Source organism: Etheostoma spectabile, chromosome 12, assembly GCF_008692095.1.
Source record: "Etheostoma spectabile isolate EspeVRDwgs_2016 chromosome 12, UIUC_Espe_1.0, whole genome shotgun sequence".
Classification (NCBI taxonomy): domain Eukaryota; kingdom Metazoa; phylum Chordata; class Actinopteri; order Perciformes; family Percidae; genus Etheostoma; species Etheostoma spectabile.
The window spans coordinates 17,184,429-17,204,756 of NC_045744.1; the positions used below are offsets into that span (position 1 = coordinate 17,184,429).

A 20,328-nucleotide genomic window follows, 5' to 3' on the forward strand; every position below is an offset into this window, starting at 1 on the left:
CCCAAACAAGAAGAGATATATGTCCTTCCACAGTGTTTTTTACAGGTCTCCTGGCTGCCGAATGTAGGTGTGTTCCCAGCTAATATCAACAGTCCAGTCGGTGAACATATCACAGAGGGACAGGAGTAAATGGTGTGTGATAGCATGTAGCATTCTCCGGCTACTGCTGAGGAATGTAAGCCAGGAATTTACTGCACCTAACGGGGATGCTTCTGTTCCATGTGTTTTTCTGCTTTAAAACCATTGAAACTCAACCACCCCATCCCCCCCCCCGCCCCCACCAATACTGCTGAATTATGAACAGGGGCGAGAGTTATGGAGCCCTTTAATATATTTAACGGTTAAACAAGTGCTGCTTGGATTTTAGCCATAACCTTCAAAAGTTGGCTGTGGGCAGGAAAAACGCATTTTATCACATATTGACATAAAGATTATTTAGTGATGATTGTTTATGGAAAAGACATTATCACTGTGCTATATCCAAACAAGAGGAGTGTTTGGATGTCAAGAGGAAAAACATACAGGGATGACAGTTAAAGTTGAACCACAGTCTTTGAACACTGGGCCCAGTGCCAGCATGTGGTCATTTAGTTCCCCTAATAACGACGCTAAGCTTCTTTCAGAGCCACTTTTTGTAATTGTTTACAGTCCTTGTTGCTTCAAAATGGAGACAAACATTTTCAAATATGAGCTTGGATTAGCCCTGCTCACACTGCAGACAGCATGAAAGATGCACATTTCTGACACTCAAATGCACACACTGACACACTTTCTGACTCAAACAATAGTTGTATATAGGCGAGGATCAATTTCATTTTCTAGTGTTTGTGTTAACTACACTAGGAGACAATTTGTAGACCTACTGAAATCCATTTCAGCTCAGCAGGATTCACTGCTCAACATGAGGCACAGTTTGGTGGTTTTGCTAGTTATTAGCAACCATGCAATTACACCCATAAATTTCCAGAATCCCCTGGTAAAACATGCATTAATATCTGCTGACACGATTTTTGGTGAAACCGCGAGAGATTCATACGCCATGTAGAAAATATGAGAGCATGTCGGAGTGCTTAGCACAGCCGTCACACCAAGCAAAGTCTCACTAGTAAATCTGATGACCACATTTGCAGATATTCATGTGCAGTATTTCTCTTATCCTGGAGTGCTACCGAGGCTGTCGCTCTGCAAGCTTTTCCTCACAGAGCTCTCCAGAGAAGGGATTGGAAGGCGGGATAGCCAATGGGCGACTGAGCAGCAGGTTATTTGAACTCTCCTCACACAGCTCCACCAAACCAGACAACATCCTCTGACTTTTCAAACAATTTTCTCTCTCAAGAGTCTGTCATCGTCTGTCTGCTCAGTCGCTGCTCCCGTGGGCACAGTAAGTAAGTAGGAGGAAGGGACACTTTTTTGCCTTTTCTTTTTTAAATTACCTTTTACATCGAGTGCATCCGGGATGGGAACCTGCTGCTTCTATTTACATCTGGAAGTCAACTGATGCACCTGTTGATTGAGGAAAACGCTCTGTTTAACAATGGACAAAGTTGCTGAGATGAAGTCTGACAGTCGGCTTCATTTTGAGGACAACATGAGATCAGAGGAGAGGAGCAGACTGAACTGTGTAGACTTACCTCAGAGCAGTTTACCAGACGGACAGAACGCAGACCTGCTGCGATGCCAGGAGACCAATGACGACAGCTCTCCTATCAAGTACAGAAGATATGGGTACGCCCTTGTTGTTTATGTTGGAAATATAGTTCTAAACTGTTAAAATGGGGTTGTCTTTTGTATTACAGTTTTAACATGTATCTTAAAATATAGAATTTAAGATAATTCTCCAACCTGACGTTATGTCATGTTAAAATGTTTTTGTTCTGCCTTATCATACATAGTAAAATAGTTTTTTTGCAGTTTTTTAGACTTGAAAGATAGACAAAAATAATTTAGCATTGTGTTGTTTCATGTATAAATGTCCTAGTTTAAACAGAGGGGATTGTAGGCAGTCTTTGTGTATCTATGAGGCAACGTGTGTTTCCTCCAGGTCTCGTTTGGGTGGGGTCAAAGTTCGCCACAAGAGACAGGTGCTTCAGGACATGGCCCGACCACTGAAACATTGGCTGTACAAACACCGGAACAACCCTTACCCCACCAAGACCGAGAAGGTCCTGCTGGCTCTGGGCTCACATATGACGCTAGTGCAGGTGAGAGACAAGCTTGTGGAAGAAAGCAGGGATGGTGGAATGAAGGAAAAGTGATTTCAGGGGTGTGTTGATTTTGAGTTAAGTGGGTTAAAAAAAATGAGTTATTGCTGTTCTATAACAAGGTGCATCTGTGCAGGTTTCAAACTGGTTTGCAAACGCCCGGCGGAGGCTGAAGAACACAGTGAGACAGCCAGACCTGAGCTGGGCCCTGAGGATCAAACTGTACAATAAATACATCCAGGGGAACGCTGAGAGACTGAGCGTGTGCAGCGATAACACCGACTCAGATGGTACGGGCTACAGAATCATTTTATAATGTGTTTAAGATCATTTCTCTTCCTTTTTATAAATGGAATTATTGAAAAATTACTGGATTGGGAAACTTCTTGCCCACTGAAACAGCAGTGCTTACTTATCATGTACCTGCAAGTACAACATGAAACATTTTGTTTCTATTGCCGCAGATGAAGAGTGTCCCTTAGAAACTCCAATCAGCCAATCAGACTTTGGCAGGTCATCATCCCACAAGAGCGTGCTCGAGAAGCAGGGCAGCGTCCTCGCCATGGCGGACTCCGCCAACAGTGACGACAGCGCGTCGCCTCCATCCAAGTACAAGAGTAGTTTACTGAATCGGTATCTGAACGACACCCTGCGGCACATGATGGTGGCAAAGGCTGACGGCGTCACCTCGACCCGCAAGAGGAGGAGCCACTCCGAGTCGTTCAGCTCCAACGAGTGTGATCGAGATGTTGTATCTCCGGCGTCGTCTTACGAAACAGAGGCCAACTTTGTCTACCACATGGGTGAGAGATGTCAGCGTTTGTCACCGTGCAGGCCAATAGCCTATCACACATATCACACATATCACACATATCACACAAGCAGAGATGAGTGTTCTTACTTGAGAGGAAAATTCCACTTTAACACAGACACAGCACTGAATATGTGTAAAAAGAATCAGGGAAAGCATGTAATAATGCAACATAGAGGGCAAATTGGGAGAAAAAGAGATGATAGCACCCCCTGTCCACAGAAATCAATAATGCATCTTCCTTGTTAATTGCAGATTTATGTTGAATGTCAGGTGAAATTACATTTTAACTACCCTGCTTCCCCTCAGTTCCTTTTTAACACACCGCAGTGTACAGTAAAATAAGAACAGACTGGACAGAAACTTCCACATGGTCCCACAGAGCTCCCTGACATTAATAAATCTCTGGCATTCCACTGAAAGTCAGAAGCTCTGCAAGATTCAATTACAAAGTTACAGCGAATCTGGGAGGGAGTTTGACACCTGGGTGCCCTTTCAGACCTATAGGGAGCCCAGCATACTGACAAGCCTTAAAACCGCTAGAGGTACATGAGCCAAAGCCTTTACAAACATTACTAATAAAGACTCATGCAGACGCTGAAATCCCTCATTTCAAAATTGGATGGAGCTCACGCTGGCTGCCGCTGCACACCGCAAATATCATTTCCATATACTAGAATGTGCCATTTGTTCCGCTTCAGCTTCTTGCCATGGTGGAAATGTCCGGTCCAGTCTCAAGGACAATTACAGAATGTCTGAGACTTTATTCTTCCCAGGGTGAGAAGTGAGAACCTCCGCCAAATGTAGAAATGGAGCAGTCTGTCAGTAAAGCACTGAAGAGTCATTCGTAGAGCGACAGTCAGAGAGCTGCCACTCATCTGTGAGACTTGGCAGAGCCAGGTCACTAATATCCATATTTCTGAGGGTGTTGCTTCCCTGACTCATGTTTGCTTTGGCAAGCAGCTCCTCCCAAGTGTTACTTTCCTACTCAAAATCAATATAAATGTAGGCTGAATGATAATATAAGAGTTTTGAAAAGATTTTGAAACCAATTCTACTCTTTAGCATATTTCATCAGTTTCGCTCTAAAGATTCAACAAGGCATGCTTTAAGTTCCTTTTTTATTGTTTTAGAACCATTTCCAGGCAAGCATTACATCCTGGTTCCAGTCTAAAGATCATATATAATAAATATATTATGTATATTTTTATAGTCTGTGACAAGGCTTAATCTGTATCCTGGAAACGTATGTTAACCTCAAATTGGTCTACAGATTAGTAACTTGAATAATTGGGATTATTCATCATTTTAACAGGCTTGTGCTATATATTCAACCAGTAAAATGGGATATTGTATAAAGTGTACTGTCGAACCTAAGCTATTAAACAAATATAAAATGATTTTACAAATGTTTTAATTAGTGTTTACATCAATTAAACTTAATAATTCAAGGATTTTCATTTACCTTATTAAATTTATTCACTGTCTTGCCAAGCAGGTTAGCTTTGCGTAGCTTAGCATAAAGACTGGACACAGCTGAGCGCAGTAACTTCCTGGATTCTCCGCTGGTTGCTTTGCATTTGGTTCTGGTTGTAGCATAGCCTGATGGTAGCTGAATTTTGTAACCTTTGGAAAGAGACAGGCTAGCTGTTTCCCCTTGCTCTACTCTACATGCTAAGCTAAGATAGCCGACTGCTGGCTGTAGCTTCATATTTACTGTACAAATACAGCCTGCAAATGGTTAGCCTAGCATAGATCAATTACTGTAAACAGCTAGCTTGGCTTCGTCCAAACATAACAACAAAGTTCACCTACCAGCACATTTTAAGTTCATTAATTAACATCTTGTTTGTTTTATCCATTTAAAAAATGTGGTTCTTATGGGGGGTTATGTGCCGGGTTTTAGACTGGCGCGTGAACTTTTTTCGTTTTGATTTTGTACAGATAAAAATATTATTAAGTGAGGTATAACATGTTAATTTGTGAACATTAGAGCTGCTTGAGCTGTTTTTTTAACCTTTGGACAGAGCCAAGATAGATGTTACCTACTGTTTTCAGTCTTTATATAAAGTAAGGAAAGCGAGCCGCGCACTATTGCAAATTAGAAACCCGACAGGGTGATGCAGGACCTCGACGCGAAGCGGAGGTCTCTTGAATCATCCTGAAGAGAGATAATAAGCGTATTTCCCAAAATGTTACACCATTTCTTGAAACACATTATTACTTACTCAAATCACACGTCTTTTGGAGTATTTGGGGGGTTTCATGATGTAATAACAAACTATGTGGCAAGCACTGTTTGTGCAAACTTTTAATGTATCCCTGCTGGTCATATTAAGGGTTACTGCAACCTAGTACGGCTCCACTGTGGTGGTGAGGTGGAAAGTCAAGTTGCCAGATTCATGACAGGCACTAACACCATTAACACGTTTATACTCCACCCGAGAGACGGCTAAAAGTAAACCTCGTATGAGGAACTGATAAGTGATGCTACTACACAGTGTCTTACAAGGGCACTTTCAACATATCAGTCTGAATTCCACAGGCAGTAAAGGCCTAATGGAATAGTATAGTGATGTTACTATTTTCTGTACAGGAATTTGAGGATTGTTTACACCATATAATATGGTACTCGCACTGGCTTCAGTATTTCCCTTAAAATGGCTGGAGAGTCATAAATGTGTCCAGAATCATGTTTTTATTAGACGAAGAATGACAAAAAACATATCTGGAAAAACGCCTCGCTGCATTTTCCACCCATTTTGTTTCAAATGAAAACATGAATGCAAGGGGAGTCTCTTGTTCGCGAATACATATTACATGTTACATGAGACAGGATTGGTATAAATAGAAAGTTAAATTCCATTTTCAAAAAAGATCTATGTTTCAAACTAATTCAAATATGTTTATTCACTTTCTTGCCAAGCGTTAGAAGGGAAGATGAACCAGCAAGTAATTATCTCAGCTGATATTGCTTAACAAGTCTGGAAGTGGTGAAAAACGCAAGCCTGCTATGTCTGGAGTCTCCACTGGTAACTTGTTGAACAGACTAAGCTAACCAGCTAGCTCTTGTAGTATTTATTTATGCTAAGCTAAGTAACTCTCCTCCAGCTAATATATAGCTGAAGTCTCCTCCAGCTATATATTTAGTATACAGACCCCTGTCCATTAGATATGAAGCTGGAGCCAGGAGGAGCTTAGCTTAGCACAAAGAGTGGAAGGAGGGGGAGACAGCTAGCCTGGCTCAAGTAATATTTGAAGTCTGTGTGGAAGTACTCCTGACAAAAAAAACTTTTCAAAAAAATGTATTGACGTGCAAATTGATTGCAAAAAAAAAATAGTTGAATTTTGTTACCTTCAAACTAGCCGTTTGGCTTTCAGTGTTGCGCTAAGCTAAGCTAACCAGCTTTTTGCTGTAGCTTGATATTAAGCGCACAAACATGAGAGTGGTATTAATCTTCTCATCTAACTCTAGGAAAGCAAGTAAAACAGAATAATTCCCAAAATATTGAACTATTCCTTATTTGTAAATAAACAAGGTGTGATGTACAGTAAGCTCACACATGAAATACTGCATCACAATGTCAAATAAAAACAAAGCAATCAGGAGCTTCATTACCCTTTGTAAAATCTATTTGTAACTGATCCTTGCTATGAATTTTAGACTCACCAGAGATAAAACAATGTTTTTTCTAGGTAACCAATACAATAGAGGTACTAAAGTACTGTATTGGCTAACCATGTAATGGCTAGAGAGAGAAATGCTCAGGGACATTCAGTAGCAAAAAAGTATAAAACAGAAAAATGATTTACTATCGGCAAATAGTTGATCTTGGCTCCAGCCTGGCTGAGGAAACCAGAGACGGGGATGTTTTGGGCTGTTAGTTTCACACTAGGCCTCTAATTTCCCTGTCTATGGTTCTCTAAAGAAAAATCAGTTTTGACCAGCTTCTATCTGCTCCAATAAAAAAGGCATTATTCCAAAACTAAAAATAAGTTATACATATTCAAACAGAGTCTGTGTAAACAATATAATTCTACTTTAAAGTCCTGCTCCTACTACTAAAATTGCCAGAGATAAACTAAAGCCAATTTGGAAAATCAATTTAGGGCATTTAGAAAGAATTTTTATTTTGGGTGCATTTTTCCCTTTATAGGGACAGTAGATAGACAGGAAAGGTGGGAGAGAGATGAGGGATGACATGAAGCAAAAGGTCGCAGTTCAAACTCAAACCCGGACCGATGCAAAGGACTCAGCCCACATGGGGCACACGCTCTTACTGGGTGAGCTAGAGGTCGCCCATGACCCTTAGCTCTTTCACAGATGTAGCGAGGATCTCAGGTGTTCATTCGTGAGTCACTCCCCTGGATGTTGGTATAATTGAATCAAATGCTTTGGCTCTGGTCAAAAAAATGGAGATGTGCAGGGACAGCTTTTGGAAAGCAATAACACATAGTAAACTGGAACAACTTTACAGGTGCTAGCAGAGCTTTGGAAACCTGAAAACACTGAATCAGTTGCTATGACACAGTACATTATCAGATTTTTTTTTTTTTTTTCAAAAGCTAAAGAGAAACATTACATTTGTTTTGGCTAGAGTAGCTAAGCACTGGCAGACTGGTGCACTCAGTCAAACCTTTCTGGCACCGTAAAACACATCCAAAGAGACATACTGGAAAAGTAGTAACTGTACACAAATGTACTTCTATTCAGAGATGCCAAAACTTGCATTTGGGAGCACCTTCATGTGAACAAACACACACACACGCTTAACCCACGCAGAAGCACAATCACCCCTGAATACACACATACTCACTCACATGCTGCAAATTAAAACTCTCATGCATTAAATGTATCGCTAACATACAACCATAATGCCTAATCCAACATTAATTATCCTGTGAATATTCTCTGTTTGCAATTTTACTGCTGTAAACTGATCGCTTCGCGTATTTAGGTGAGTCTTTTTCTTCTCTCTTGCAGACCCAATGGACTATACTCCAACTAAATGTGACAGGTAAGCGTATTTATTCATTGCTTAATCTGAAATCGAAACAGGTGTTGGCACTTTCAAACTTTCATCAACTTGAAAAGCAATACTAATCATTATCCCTCTTGGAACTTGTTCTTGAAACTGAACCCCCACCTCTAATTCATCCATATAATTCTGGCTTTTTAACAAAAGAAGCAAATGCACAATTTCTGCTTTGGAGTTCTAACAATTACTCTTTGGCTGATTTTTGGCAATAGGTGAGATGGTATTTATAATCTATTTCATTTACAGTTGTCTTTTTTCTTCATATATTCACAGACAACAGCAGCATGGCCGAGGCCAGCAGAGACGAGATGATCAGGGCTGGAGGGAGATCCACGCCGCCGTTGCTCTGACCAGCTTGGCCCAGGGGCAGAGCTGCACAGCAGATCAGAGCAGCGTGACAGTGCCCCAAGCTGGCACGGGGCAGAGCTGCAACCCAGAGTCCTTCTCGATTAGGAGGACCACTATTATGGACAGGATGTGTGTCTCAGGACCCACCGCCGCTCTGAGGCAGAGCTGCACCACAGGGCCCACTCTCACCAACCGCATCATCCAGAAGTCCTCTCATATCTCTGAGGTCCAGACTGTTAACGTGGCCCTGGCAAACAGTGTGTAGGCATTTAATTTAAGCATCTGGTCCATCGTTCCACATAGGAATACCAGATGCTTAAGTGCCTTGCAATATCTGTACAGCCTCTGTTATTTTGTAATGCTGATAAACTTTGACGTTTAAATAATTTTTACTTTGTAAAATGGAAAAACTAACCTAATGCAGTTGAATATTTTCTACTGTTATTGCCATGTTTCTAATGTCTTTTGCCATCTATTGCCATCTGTTGCAGTAAGTTATATTAACTTCCATGAGACCGGATTATCATCCAATGCTAAAGTTTGACAGCAGCTATTTGAATAAACCTGATGTGAAATCTTTTGACCAGTCGTTTGCTTTAAAGCAATGCTTTGCAGTGGCTGAAGCAGTTATACTGAACTGTACTTAGTGGTAGTTTTCATATGTGCAATTGTGGGTCTTGCAGTTTCATTTAAATTGATTTTAAAAGGTTGTAATATAGGCATAAGGATGGCATAGTGGAAAGAGCAGGGAGACATATCTTCAAGTGGAGTGCAAGTTTTTTTGATGAGCATCGATCCAGCAAAAGATGAATTCAGAAAAGGTTGGTGACCAAATTTTTGTATTAGCTAAAATACATTTCAGTAAATCAGCAGAAGTCAATTAAATATGATGTAAGAGGCTGACTAACAGAGGACATTAACGATAATGCGTCTATTATCAAAAAAATTGAAGGGTCTCTCGTGGTGATGAGCCCACATAAAACCCAATTACTGCTGCTGTTTTCCCTTAAGCTTTTTAGTGTCTTTTAACTCATTTTGGGGGTTTTCTGGCCCACAACGTAACTGTTTGGTTCCCTCTCATCGCTGTCATAGCTTCGTTTCTCGCTCACAATAGGCAGCTAACTTTTTTCAGAGAAAAGGCTCTGAAAAACAACTGTATGCTGACTTTTTAGCACCACACTGCCAACATACAATGTTAGCAAAAGCAGCTAGCCATTTAACATTTAATTAGCATTTAGAAGCTAAAAAGCCAGCTAAATTGAGAGTAAATATTGCATTTATCTTACATTTGTCAGGTCACCATAAATGCAACTCCAAATGAGAGCTAATGTTGCTCCATTTTCTAACCTTACAGTGTGTGTAAGGCTTCTATAGCTAACAGCTTCTTATGCTAACTGAAAAAGTGAACACAAATTTAAAAAGTGAGGTCAGTTAATGCAGGTTCAGGTTTTTGGATAAGTTCCTGATGAAATTGTGAATGCATTGTAAAGAAATAATAAGATAAGCTGTTCACAACTACAACGGAATGTCTGTCTTAGAAACAAAATCAGCTAACAGCGTCATGATAGGTGAGACATACGACTGTCATCTGTTTTTGATGTTAAGCATTAAACACCAAATGAGAGCTCAGGAATTTTCTGACCTCAATCAACCGCCAAAAACTTATGTTATTGGAAATATGGAGAACACAATAAGCCACAGGAGAACATCTGATAGAGACTTGTGGTGAGCGTCTTCCATCTGGGGACATCCTGACACCAAACATAAGCTTGTAATCACACTTAGTCCTCCGGGACTATTTTACAAAACATGATTAACAGGACTTTTCCACTCCCGGTTTTGGTCTGTTTTTTGACATTTTGTGCAAAGAATGTTTTCAGTCTTGCATGTACGACAGGCTAGTCACCAACCAAGTTTTATGGAAAGAGCAACTCAGTCCTGTTTCCACTGTAAGCCTGCTTTTGATTAGATGGGCTTCTACACACGGAAATGTAATGGCAGTTCTCAAATGGCAATTAAACAATAATTAGTCTTGAGTGACGGCATCTCTTAAGGTTATCATTTATTTCAGTTTGAAATGAGCGTTACTGGACAACTCTAGAACATGTCATTCAATTTTAAGGCAGATATTAATTTAACATATTGCTTATTTAAATCATAATAGCAAACGCAACAGGAAAAAGTACAGCAAGGTCAACATGATTTTAAACAAGAAAAAAAGAATTCAAACAAATAGCAATGATACATCAAATCCATACTATACTTTAGAGCGGAAGGAAGGAACAAAGCTCTTAGGAATGCTCTCATAATATATATATGCGTGAGTAATGCCTTCAATAAGTCAGTTGGACATTATATGGCCCACAGCACCACACAGATATGGCTAAATAAATGGGGAGAAAACAAGCTTATACAACTTAAAAAAAGCTTGCCATTTTGCCAGATCAGATCAGAAAAAAAGCTGTGAACTCAAGTGTGTAAAAGAGCATATAATATTGAGAGAGCTCATATTACTGTAAATCTTACACTTGTAGCTGTGAAAGTTATGGTCCAGACCAGACATGAAAAGACAAAGACAGGTTTGGTTGTAAGAAATCCTAAAAGACAAAAGATGGTTACTTATCTTGCACATTTCCATGCAAAAGAGGAAAAACAGAAACAAAAACAGGAAAGGTGTTTATTTGAAAGCCTATATACGTTCTGAAGCACTGAATTTTGATGGAAATGACCCTCAAACGATTCATAATTGCATTAACAGTAAACAATGAACTGGTGTCAGTAACTGGGGTCCATTGTGACATGTCATATTTGGGAGCTTTCACAGTGTTGTGGTGCATAATGACAGATCACTCACATTCCAACAACTAGGCTTTTCCACCACTATCCTCAATCCAAGTCATGTGTTATATAAGAACTTGATGAACATGTACTTCGCAGCTACATAGAAGTTGACATTTACAGCTCACAAAGCATAAGCTGGGAACTTGAAGGGACATCTGTATTGATTATAATACGTTATTTTGGGTAGAATTTGACAAGCTATGTACTGTAACCTACAAATTGGTTCATGTAATAGGCACTATGCTATTAACCTGATGCCTTAATGTACAGCAGAATCACTGCTGCAAATAAGCTAAATTCAAACCAGACATGTACTCTTATGATGTACTTGGCATGGTTATGTCAATTTAAAACACTATACTTCCTTAGGCAAGAAGCAATTTTTGTATGATCCTTTCATTCATGTTTAAACAGAGAGCAGTGACAGATGATGTTTGAAAAGTAGGTGTGCAAACGGCTAAGTCCTTTCGACTGAAAGAACTACTCCAACAATAAACTCATCCAGTTCCCTCTCTTTCTCTCGGTTTCTGGTCCGTAGTCATTCCTATCAGGTTGGTGCTTTTTCTTTTGGTTCGGTTTCAGGGTATGGAACAGTATCCTCCACATGCCCTGCCACTGCCCTGCTCTTGCTCCCCCAGACGGACCCTCTGACCCTGGTTTTCACTCTCCCAAAGCCCCGGAGTCTGGAGGATCTTCTCCACAAGCTCCTCAAAGGCACACTGAACTCCATCTTTGGTCTTTGCACTGGCCTCTGTACAAAGGGAAGAGGGTTACCAAGATTTATGGGATCAGCCAAACTGGTAGAACTCTTTCCAATGTTAAGAAGAAGAAAAACCTTCACGTCCGCTCTAAAATCCAAAACAGAGCATAACAGCTTTCTTTTTTTACAATATAAGAAAACTAATGATAGAGATTTAAAAATATCAACGTGTTGACAAACATGACATATAAAGTAGGGAATTACTTTATTTAAAAAGCCGGAGACATCCAGTGGGATGAAGACATCCTCACAGTGGATTAAATCAATGACATCTTCTTGTCCAACCCTTTTCTAAACCCCTTAATTTAGCCGTTCTAAAATGGAAACTCCACAGAAATGTTAACGTAATTTCCCAGAGTGAGGCAGATTGTAGATGAGAATCAGGAACATGTGTAGACATGGATGCGATAAATGAAAGCCCGCTAGATTGTAATCATAATGCAGTTCTTCTGGAGCGGCTGCATCTTTCAGCGCGCGAGACTCCGAAATGCCAAAGCAGTATAAACCACGCAACAAACCCAAAGTAAATGCATGATTTACTAAGTGATGTCTTTACAGTTCTGATCTTTAAGTGCAGCATGGTAAGCTGCAATGCATACAGTAAGTTTACAAGTTATGGCTCTGAGATTTTAAATGACCAGGTCTGATTTTTCCTCTAACAAGGTAACTTACCAATAAAAAGCATAGAGTGTTTCCGAGCAAATTTCAGCCCCTCATTTCTGTCCACTTCATGGTCGTCCTGAAAACAAAATAGCAGAGATATCAAGTATCAAAATACAAATACTTTGTTACCTTAATTAAGTTGAAATTTGGGGTATCTATACTTTAGTGGAGTAATTATTTTACAGCAGACTTTTTATTTCTACTTCTTCCATTTTTTTTAAAATAGCCTCGTTACTCCTATTTCAGTTCAGCTTGTTTTCATTCCGGCTTGTCATCGTAAAAAAAAAAAAAAATAATACAAAAAAACACAAAAACCTATCCAGATAAATCGCACCATCCGCCATACATCTGGATGTACGTTTACATTCCAGTACAGGGTATTGATAACATGCCTCTGAAGTTTGACTTTTTATACCATTACGATACTTACAGGCAACAAGTCATCATATCTTCCGCTCCATGAAACACATGTTAATGCTCAGTCAGTAGTACACATATGTGGTTCTTTAACGTATTTGCATTGTACTAAAATGTGTTCATTTCCAATGGGCATTAAAAAGGAGCATCCCAAATTTTTCAACATTAACATTATAGTCCTTATGGCCTTTGGAAAAATTATATTTTTGGGGAGGTGGGGTAGTGCACTATAGCCCCCTGTGGCGCAACCTAAGCTTTTGTCCTTAATGGCATTTTTTCCCCCCCTTACATTCCTTTTACTTTTATACTTTAAGTAGTTTTGAAACCAGTACTTTTACTGGAGTAAAAATCTTGAGTTGATACTTCTAGAGAAATCTTTTTAAACCCTAGTATCTATACTTCTACCAGAGTAATGAATGTGAATACTTTTGACACCTCTGCAAAAAAGACATCCTATGTCATTTTCTCTATGTGGAATACGCACGGTAAAAGATGAAACATAAAGTTCCATGCATGTAAAGCAACACCAATGGCTGGCAAACTTGTATGTGTCAACCTGGCAAGAGTGACAGACTCACCTGATCAATTTTGTTCCCAACCAGCATCTTCACGATGTCGTTGCGTGTTGTGTAGGTTTCCAGTTCATTCAGCCAGTTGTCGAGCTTGGTAAAAGTCTCGCGCTTTGTGACGTCATATACTGTCAAAACCATGTAGAAACAGAAAATGAGTTAGGTAAAATATTTATTTAGAGTATAATAACATATTTCTTTTAGTAATAACAATTTTAACAGGACACTGCAGTTATCTGACGGCTGTAGATTTGCAGTTTTTATCCAAAGTGACTTACATTATTATGTGTAAAGAAAGTGCAACAAAAAACTGTGGCGAGTGGATTCATTTTTTTTTTACTGGATAGTGAAAATTGTCTCTAGGTCAGATGTTTTTGTTGTTGTTGTTTTTTTTTAAAAGCATCACTGTTTACCAAGTATGACTCCCTGTGCACCGCGGTAGTAGCTGGGTGTCAAAGTGCGGAACCTTTCCTGTCCGGCCGTGTCCTAGAAAAGTAAAGAAACTTAAGATGAATGGAAGCAAAAGACTACATGACACCACAATTTTCAGGTACATTAGCCAGCACAACCACACTCACAGACTCTGACTTTGACATGTGTTCCTGATAAGTCTGCAAGGTCTGTGAAATTGGCCATTGCTTGACAACTTTTAACAGACTTTTTGCTGATGCCGTTTCTTAAGGGAATTATTCATAATTCTAATGTTAAAAACAGAAGTGACCATTACAAAATAACCACAAAAAAACAGAACACTGTAGCGCTAGAAACATCTAATTTACATAGTTGTGTAGTTTTATTTTCTATGTAAATGTGCTTTTATTGATTTTGTTTTCATTCAATTAGACAGAACATTATAAAATATATGCAAATATTATATTTTAAAAAAGGGAATGCCTGGTTGTGTTAAAACTACATGCAATATGAGCCTTGTACCTGCCTCAGCCCATGTTACATGTGACTTCACAAAGTGCTGTCCTCTTCCTCATAAAGTATTTTGAGCCCTCTGGCATCCTCCAGCATATGCACATTTCTGCTAAGAAAACAAATAATAAAGTCTATGGGAGATTATAGTGTTTTGGGCTAAGGTCATGGCCTCACTGTGTATGGTGTGCTTTAATTGGAAGCTAGGACGTTTGTGCCTCATGAAAGAAAGTAAAATCTGTTTTCTGTTTCGTTTCATGGTTATAGCTGTGCAATGTCGACATCTTGTGGAGAAGCCCTGTAGTTCCTAATGTTTTCCCTGACAACAAAGACTAAAGTATGGCTTAATGACTTCACTCTTACCCATATGGCGAGCTTTGCTTTGTTCCCATCTATTGCGACTGTCTTTACTTTGAAATCCACACCTGGTCAGCCATGAGAGAAAAAGAGAAAAAAAAAGAAGAGAAAAGGCTTTAAATTGCCTGTTTTGAGCAGTTTACCAGTTTCCATACTTCTGTGTGTATGTGTTTATGTACATCTGTGTATGTGTATGAGTTAAAACCTATTGTCGCTGATTGCTCTGGGTCAAAGGTATCTTCTGTGAACCTCAGGAGGAGACTGTTAGGAGGAATAAAGATAACATGGAAATAAGCAGGGCACACAGCACAATAGGCTTTTGTGAGTTGACGACAAGCTCTGTAAGGATTTTCCTCAGCTACAGGAAGAACACAACAGCTATACGGTTGTAATGGTTAAAATTATGTAAGCAGTCTAATCTCTTATCAACAAACAACATGCCAGTGAAAAGTTTGTATGCAACGCTAAAGTAATTTGTTACCTAATTGTCAACAGCAGCTAATTATTTGGCCCAAATTGACAGAAAAGGGACAACAACACTACCAGCTAGCTGTAGCAGCAGCTGCTTAGCAGTAGGGAATGAACGTGCATAACAAAAAGAATGTCAACATTCACAACAGGCTAGCTAACGTTAGCCTCGCTACTAACAGAGACAAACCTGGACTTTCCGACTCCACTTTCGCCAATTATCAACAGCTTCAGAGTCGTCAGCACGTCGTCATCCATGTTCCTATAGGAGCTAGTTTGACTTGCACTTGGTGGCGCTTTTAAATGGGATTTTCACTTGTTTTTTAGGGCATCTGGCGGCTACTGTAGCAGCTCCAAAAACAGATGACAGCCTGCTGTGTACGCAACTTCCGCCCAGCCTTGGACGCATGACGTCACGGAGGTTGACGACGTCTGAAAATATGACGAAATAAAATAGAAAATAAAAAAAAAAGTTACTTATAGGTAGCCTACGTCATTATTATATTCTTGTAGATTGGTTGAGAAGTTTTGTACCTGAAGTTTTCCTGCGTGTACAATAATATAATTAAAGTTTTGTTTGAGTTAAATAAGCTACATTTAATTTCATGAAGAATATAGCCAACAAAACAATTTACAAAATGTCAAAAGTGATACGACTGTTTAAAGGTAAAAGTATGGAGTTTTAATGTATTAAATGATAATGTTAACATTCAAATTCTACAATAATAAAAACAAAAAACTTTATTTGTCAGGAGGGAATATTCTGAATTTGTAAAAAGTAAGTTCTGCAACATAGACTGCTTATAGAGCTTTTTCATGTATCTGCTCCTTCGTTCACTGACTTTTGAATACTAAATTACTTAACAAAATGTGGTTTTGTGTTCATGGTTTGTACACATGTTTTAAACAAAGCCACATATTCTTTTGCTCATGTTGGCCAGTTACCCTGGAGCAGAAGTGGATGAGGGATTAGATGAATTCAGTGATCGGCAATTGGCAGGTAGAAAAAGTCAATAAAGATCCACATTATAATACCTCTTTGTTCTGTGCCTTTGCAACATCCATCAATCCTCAAGGCCCTAAAGGTTTAATGTTACCTCAGCCATGAGAAGGAATTACCTGGGGGTTAGGCAATTGAAAACCACTGACAGTAAGTATTGAAATGGAACCAGTGAGCCATACTACACCAACTGTTCTCTTTGACTAGGCTCTTTGACTGAGCCTTTCCTCAAACCTCATCTGCCTCTGTTCCTCACAGAGTGGGCCAACCCTGTTATTATGCTAATCTCATCTCATGAAGGAGCTAAGAACAGTCTGCAGCCCAATAAATACAGCTGGTTGTGAATACTCAAGGCCCCCACTAATGTTTGAAATTTCTGGGGAAAAGAGCAGCTCTTTTATATTTCCCCAAAATAGCTTTTGTACCAAATTGCAACCAGAAACCCAGATTTTAAGAGAGCACGTTTTCACAGCTATGGGCAGAATACGCACAGATTGCATAGAGAGACTATTGCGCATTTGCTTTGAAATGATGGGTCATTTTATTGGATCTCATCCCTGGTGGTTCTTAATAATCCCCCTCATTCTCTCGGCAAGTCTGGGGAGCGGATTTTTTCTTCTCGAGGACCGAATGTCAGACGACATTGAAGAGCAGTTCACACCTGTCAACGGACAAGCCAAACTGGAGAGGAAATACATCCAAGAAACTTTTCCAGGAAATGATTCCATGTTTTCACCTTTACGACTGAGCACAGATGGAAATTATGCAACTCTCATAGCTACAAGTGACAGGAATATTCTAACTGTGGCATCGCTCCAGGACATCCTAGACTTAGACTTCCAAGTTAAAAATATGGTAGTGCGGTCATTTCAATATGTGGATGTTTGTGCTGAGGTGATGGGATCCTGCACCTCTAATTACATTTTGGATATTATTGAATACAGTGCAAACAACATAGACGCAATCAATTTGACATTTCCGTGGTATAACTCTAATTCTGAGAGTATTCCTTTATATTTAAGTTTGGGGAGTGTGAAAATGTACAAGGAGAGTTCAATAGTTGAAAGTGCTAAAGCCATACAGCTCCATTACTATTTAGATGAGGACAACAAAACAAAGACTGACCTTTGGTTGGAAAGCTTTATTAATTTGGTCTCAAATATATCATCAACTTCTATTCAGGTAAGCAAAACATGCCAGTGTTTTGAATGATCATCTTTTTGCTTTTTAATTAAGTGGCTTCTGTTAAATATATATACTCTTTCCAGGTGTCATACTCCACCTCTATGTCAATGCAATGGGAATTTAAAAAATCCCCAGCTTCCATCGTCTATTCATTCTCCATCACCTATGCCATTGCCATCACATTTTCGATCGTATCATGTTGGAGGTTGGTAAAACATCTGCTGAACATGTTATGCAATGACCTTTGGATGTGTTGCATTTTTTGATTTCTGATTATCTTTTAGGTTGGATAGTGTGAGGACAAAGGTGTGGGTGGCATCCTGTGGGGTGCTCTCCACAGGTCTGGCAGTCCTGAGCGGTTTTGGTGTGCTGTTGTTGCTGGATCAACCTTTTGTCATGACAGTTGCCTCCTGTCCTTTCATGATATTAGGTAGGTTCTTTTGAACATTCAGGTCCATAAAGTCCCACTGTCTAAGGCTGAATCAAAGTTAGAAAAGTAGTCATAAAAAAACATTACTTCCCAAAGATCTAAAAAATAAAACATGCATTACCGTGACATGGCATTCTAATACATTGCTGTATTAGACCAGATGTATTGTCATAAGACATGTCCATGTATCACAATCCTGACTTCTGATAATATACATTTTCATTTCATGTCACACACTCATTGCTGGATTAAGCAGTTAGGGGGCCCCTGACCAATCATTTGCTGTTGGGCCCCTAAAGACCAAACGTAATGCATACATAATGTGCACAATGAGGGATTACACAAATCAACTTTGAGAGTCTGTTAATTGATTGCCATGATTAACATCAATTTATGGAAACCAATGAATGCCTGGAACTGACAAAAAAGAAACCCAGACAATTCAGCCAGCATTTGAAAATACAACGTAGTACACACAAAGACATAGATCTATGACAAAGGCCCGTTAAACCGACCGATAAGGACCCACCTCAGTTGATGTTGAACATAAAACAGAGTCCCATTTCCCATTTTTAAAATCTTTTTCTTTTCTGACTAAAGGTATTGGACTGGATGATATGTTTATCATGATCTCTTGCTGGCAGAGGACCCGTGTTCTGGACAGCGTCCCTGCCCGGCTGGCCGACACCTACAAGGATGCTGCCGTCTCTATCTCCATCACCTCCCTGACCAACGCTCTTGCTCTTTTACTGGGCTACTGCTCGCCCTTTGGTTCAGTCCGCTCCTTCTGCCTGTACGCAGGGATTTCTATTTGCTTCTGCTATCTGTACAGCATCACCTTCCTGGGGGCGTGCATGGCTTTGAACGGACAGAGAGAAGCAGAGAACAAGCACTGGTTCACCTGTGCCAAGATTCCAGAAGACTTACCATCCAGGAATTCCGAAGGTCTTAGTATATGCTGTGTTGGGGGGAGCTACGATCGAACGACAGAGAAGGAGGAAACTGACCCAATGAGTTACATGTTTGAGCGCTTCTGTGGCCCAATGCTGACCCACAAATTGATGAAATCTTGTGTATTTGTCATTTATGCAGGCTATCTGGCTGTAAGCATCTATGGTTGTTTTATCTTAAAGGAAGGACTTGATATCAGGAATCTGGCTTTGGATGATTCCTACATCATCAATTACTACAACAATCAAAGGCAGCACTTCTCTGAATATAGCTGTAACGTGATGGTAGCAGTAAAGCAGCCCTTCCCATACTGGGATGAGGATGAACAAAAGCATCTGCTCTCATGCATTTCAAATTTTGAGAGTTTGAATTATGTCAATGGCACTTTAGCCTGGTTTCTTTCCTTTCTACAATATGCAAACACATCCAATCTCAATGTAAGTTCTCAAGAGACATTCCAAACATATCTGCGACCTTTCTTAGAACTCAAGCCCATGTTCAAACAAGACATCAACTTCACTGCAGACAATACGATTCAGGCCTCTCGCTTTTTTATTCAGACACTCAACAAAGTCCCAACAAAGGACATGATGATTGGACTCAGGAAAACAGCAGAGGAATGTCCAGTAGAGCTACTGGTGTTCCACCCTGCTTTCATCTACTTTGACCAGTACACTGTCATTATGGACAACACCATTCAAACCATCCTGGTGGCAGTGATCGTGATGCTGGTCGTCTCACTCATCCTGATACCCAATCCTCTTTGTTCTCTGTGGGTGGCCTTTGCAATTTGTTCAGTCATTGTTGGTGTGACAGGGTTCATGGCGCTATGGGGGGTGAACCTGGACTCCATCTCTATGATCAATCTGCTCATGTGCATTGGTTTTTCTGTGGACTTCTCAGCACATATTTCTTACTCTTTTGTCTCCAGCTCCCAGAGCGATGTGAATAAGAAAGCTATGAATGCATTGGCCCGTCTAGGCTATCCCATACTCCAAGGAGCACTGTCAACTATTTTAGGAGTGGCGGTGCTGTCCACGTCAGGGAGTTACATCTTTAGGACATTCTTTAAGATTGTTTTTCTTGTGATTACATTTGGGATGCTCCACGGCTTAGTGTTCATTCCAGTGTTTCTGACTCTGTTTGGAGCCTGTGGGAAGTGGTGTTAAAGTAGGGTTGTCCAGTTTATAAATTACATTTTCAAAGGCAAACTGAAATTTGAATTCTTCACAGTTTGTGTGTAAAGAAATATTATCTACAATGATACTGCAGCTATTTTTCAGAAGATAAAATCATTTTTGGACATATTTGTGGAAAACCCAAACTGTTTTTTTCATAACCTAACTTAACAGTCCTAAACTGTCAAA

The 20,328-nt window shown here is 39.8% G+C and overlaps 3 protein-coding genes across 3 annotated transcripts; 2 read left to right on the plus strand and 1 right to left on the minus strand.

Annotated features, from left to right (window-relative positions):
* Nucleotides 1–687: 687 nt before the first annotated feature.
* On the plus strand, nucleotides 688–8,982 carry LOC116699711 (homeobox protein Mohawk). The gene is made up of 6 exons (XM_032532423.1): nucleotides 688–1,725; nucleotides 2,042–2,201; nucleotides 2,338–2,491; nucleotides 2,666–3,004; nucleotides 7,997–8,030; nucleotides 8,325–8,982. Exons 1-6 carry the CDS (start codon nucleotides 1,535–1,537, stop codon nucleotides 8,662–8,664), a joined length of 1,218 nt encoding a protein of 405 aa, XP_032388314.1. The 5' UTR covers nucleotides 688–1,534; the 3' UTR covers nucleotides 8,665–8,982.
* A 1,462-nt stretch (nucleotides 8,983–10,444) lies between these two features.
* Nucleotides 10,445–15,833, minus strand: LOC116699413 (ras-related protein Rab-18). Its single transcript, XM_032531957.1, has 7 exons — nucleotides 15,586–15,833; nucleotides 15,133–15,188; nucleotides 14,934–14,995; nucleotides 14,063–14,135; nucleotides 13,659–13,777; nucleotides 12,673–12,739; nucleotides 10,445–11,991 (listed from the first exon to the last, which is right to left on the minus strand). The coding sequence occupies exons 1-7, from the start codon at nucleotides 15,651–15,653 to the stop codon at nucleotides 11,819–11,821; spliced, it is 618 nt and encodes a 205-aa protein (XP_032387848.1). The 5' UTR covers nucleotides 15,654–15,833; the 3' UTR covers nucleotides 10,445–11,818.
* A 605-nt stretch (nucleotides 15,834–16,438) lies between these two features.
* On the plus strand, nucleotides 16,439–20,270 carry ptchd3b (patched domain containing 3b). Its single transcript, XM_032531663.1, has 4 exons — nucleotides 16,439–17,577; nucleotides 17,664–17,785; nucleotides 17,865–18,010; nucleotides 18,611–20,270. The coding sequence occupies exons 1-4, from the start codon at nucleotides 16,690–16,692 to the stop codon at nucleotides 20,128–20,130; spliced, it is 2,676 nt and encodes an 891-aa protein (XP_032387554.1). The 5' UTR covers nucleotides 16,439–16,689; the 3' UTR covers nucleotides 20,131–20,270.
* Nucleotides 20,271–20,328: the final 58 nt, after the last annotated feature.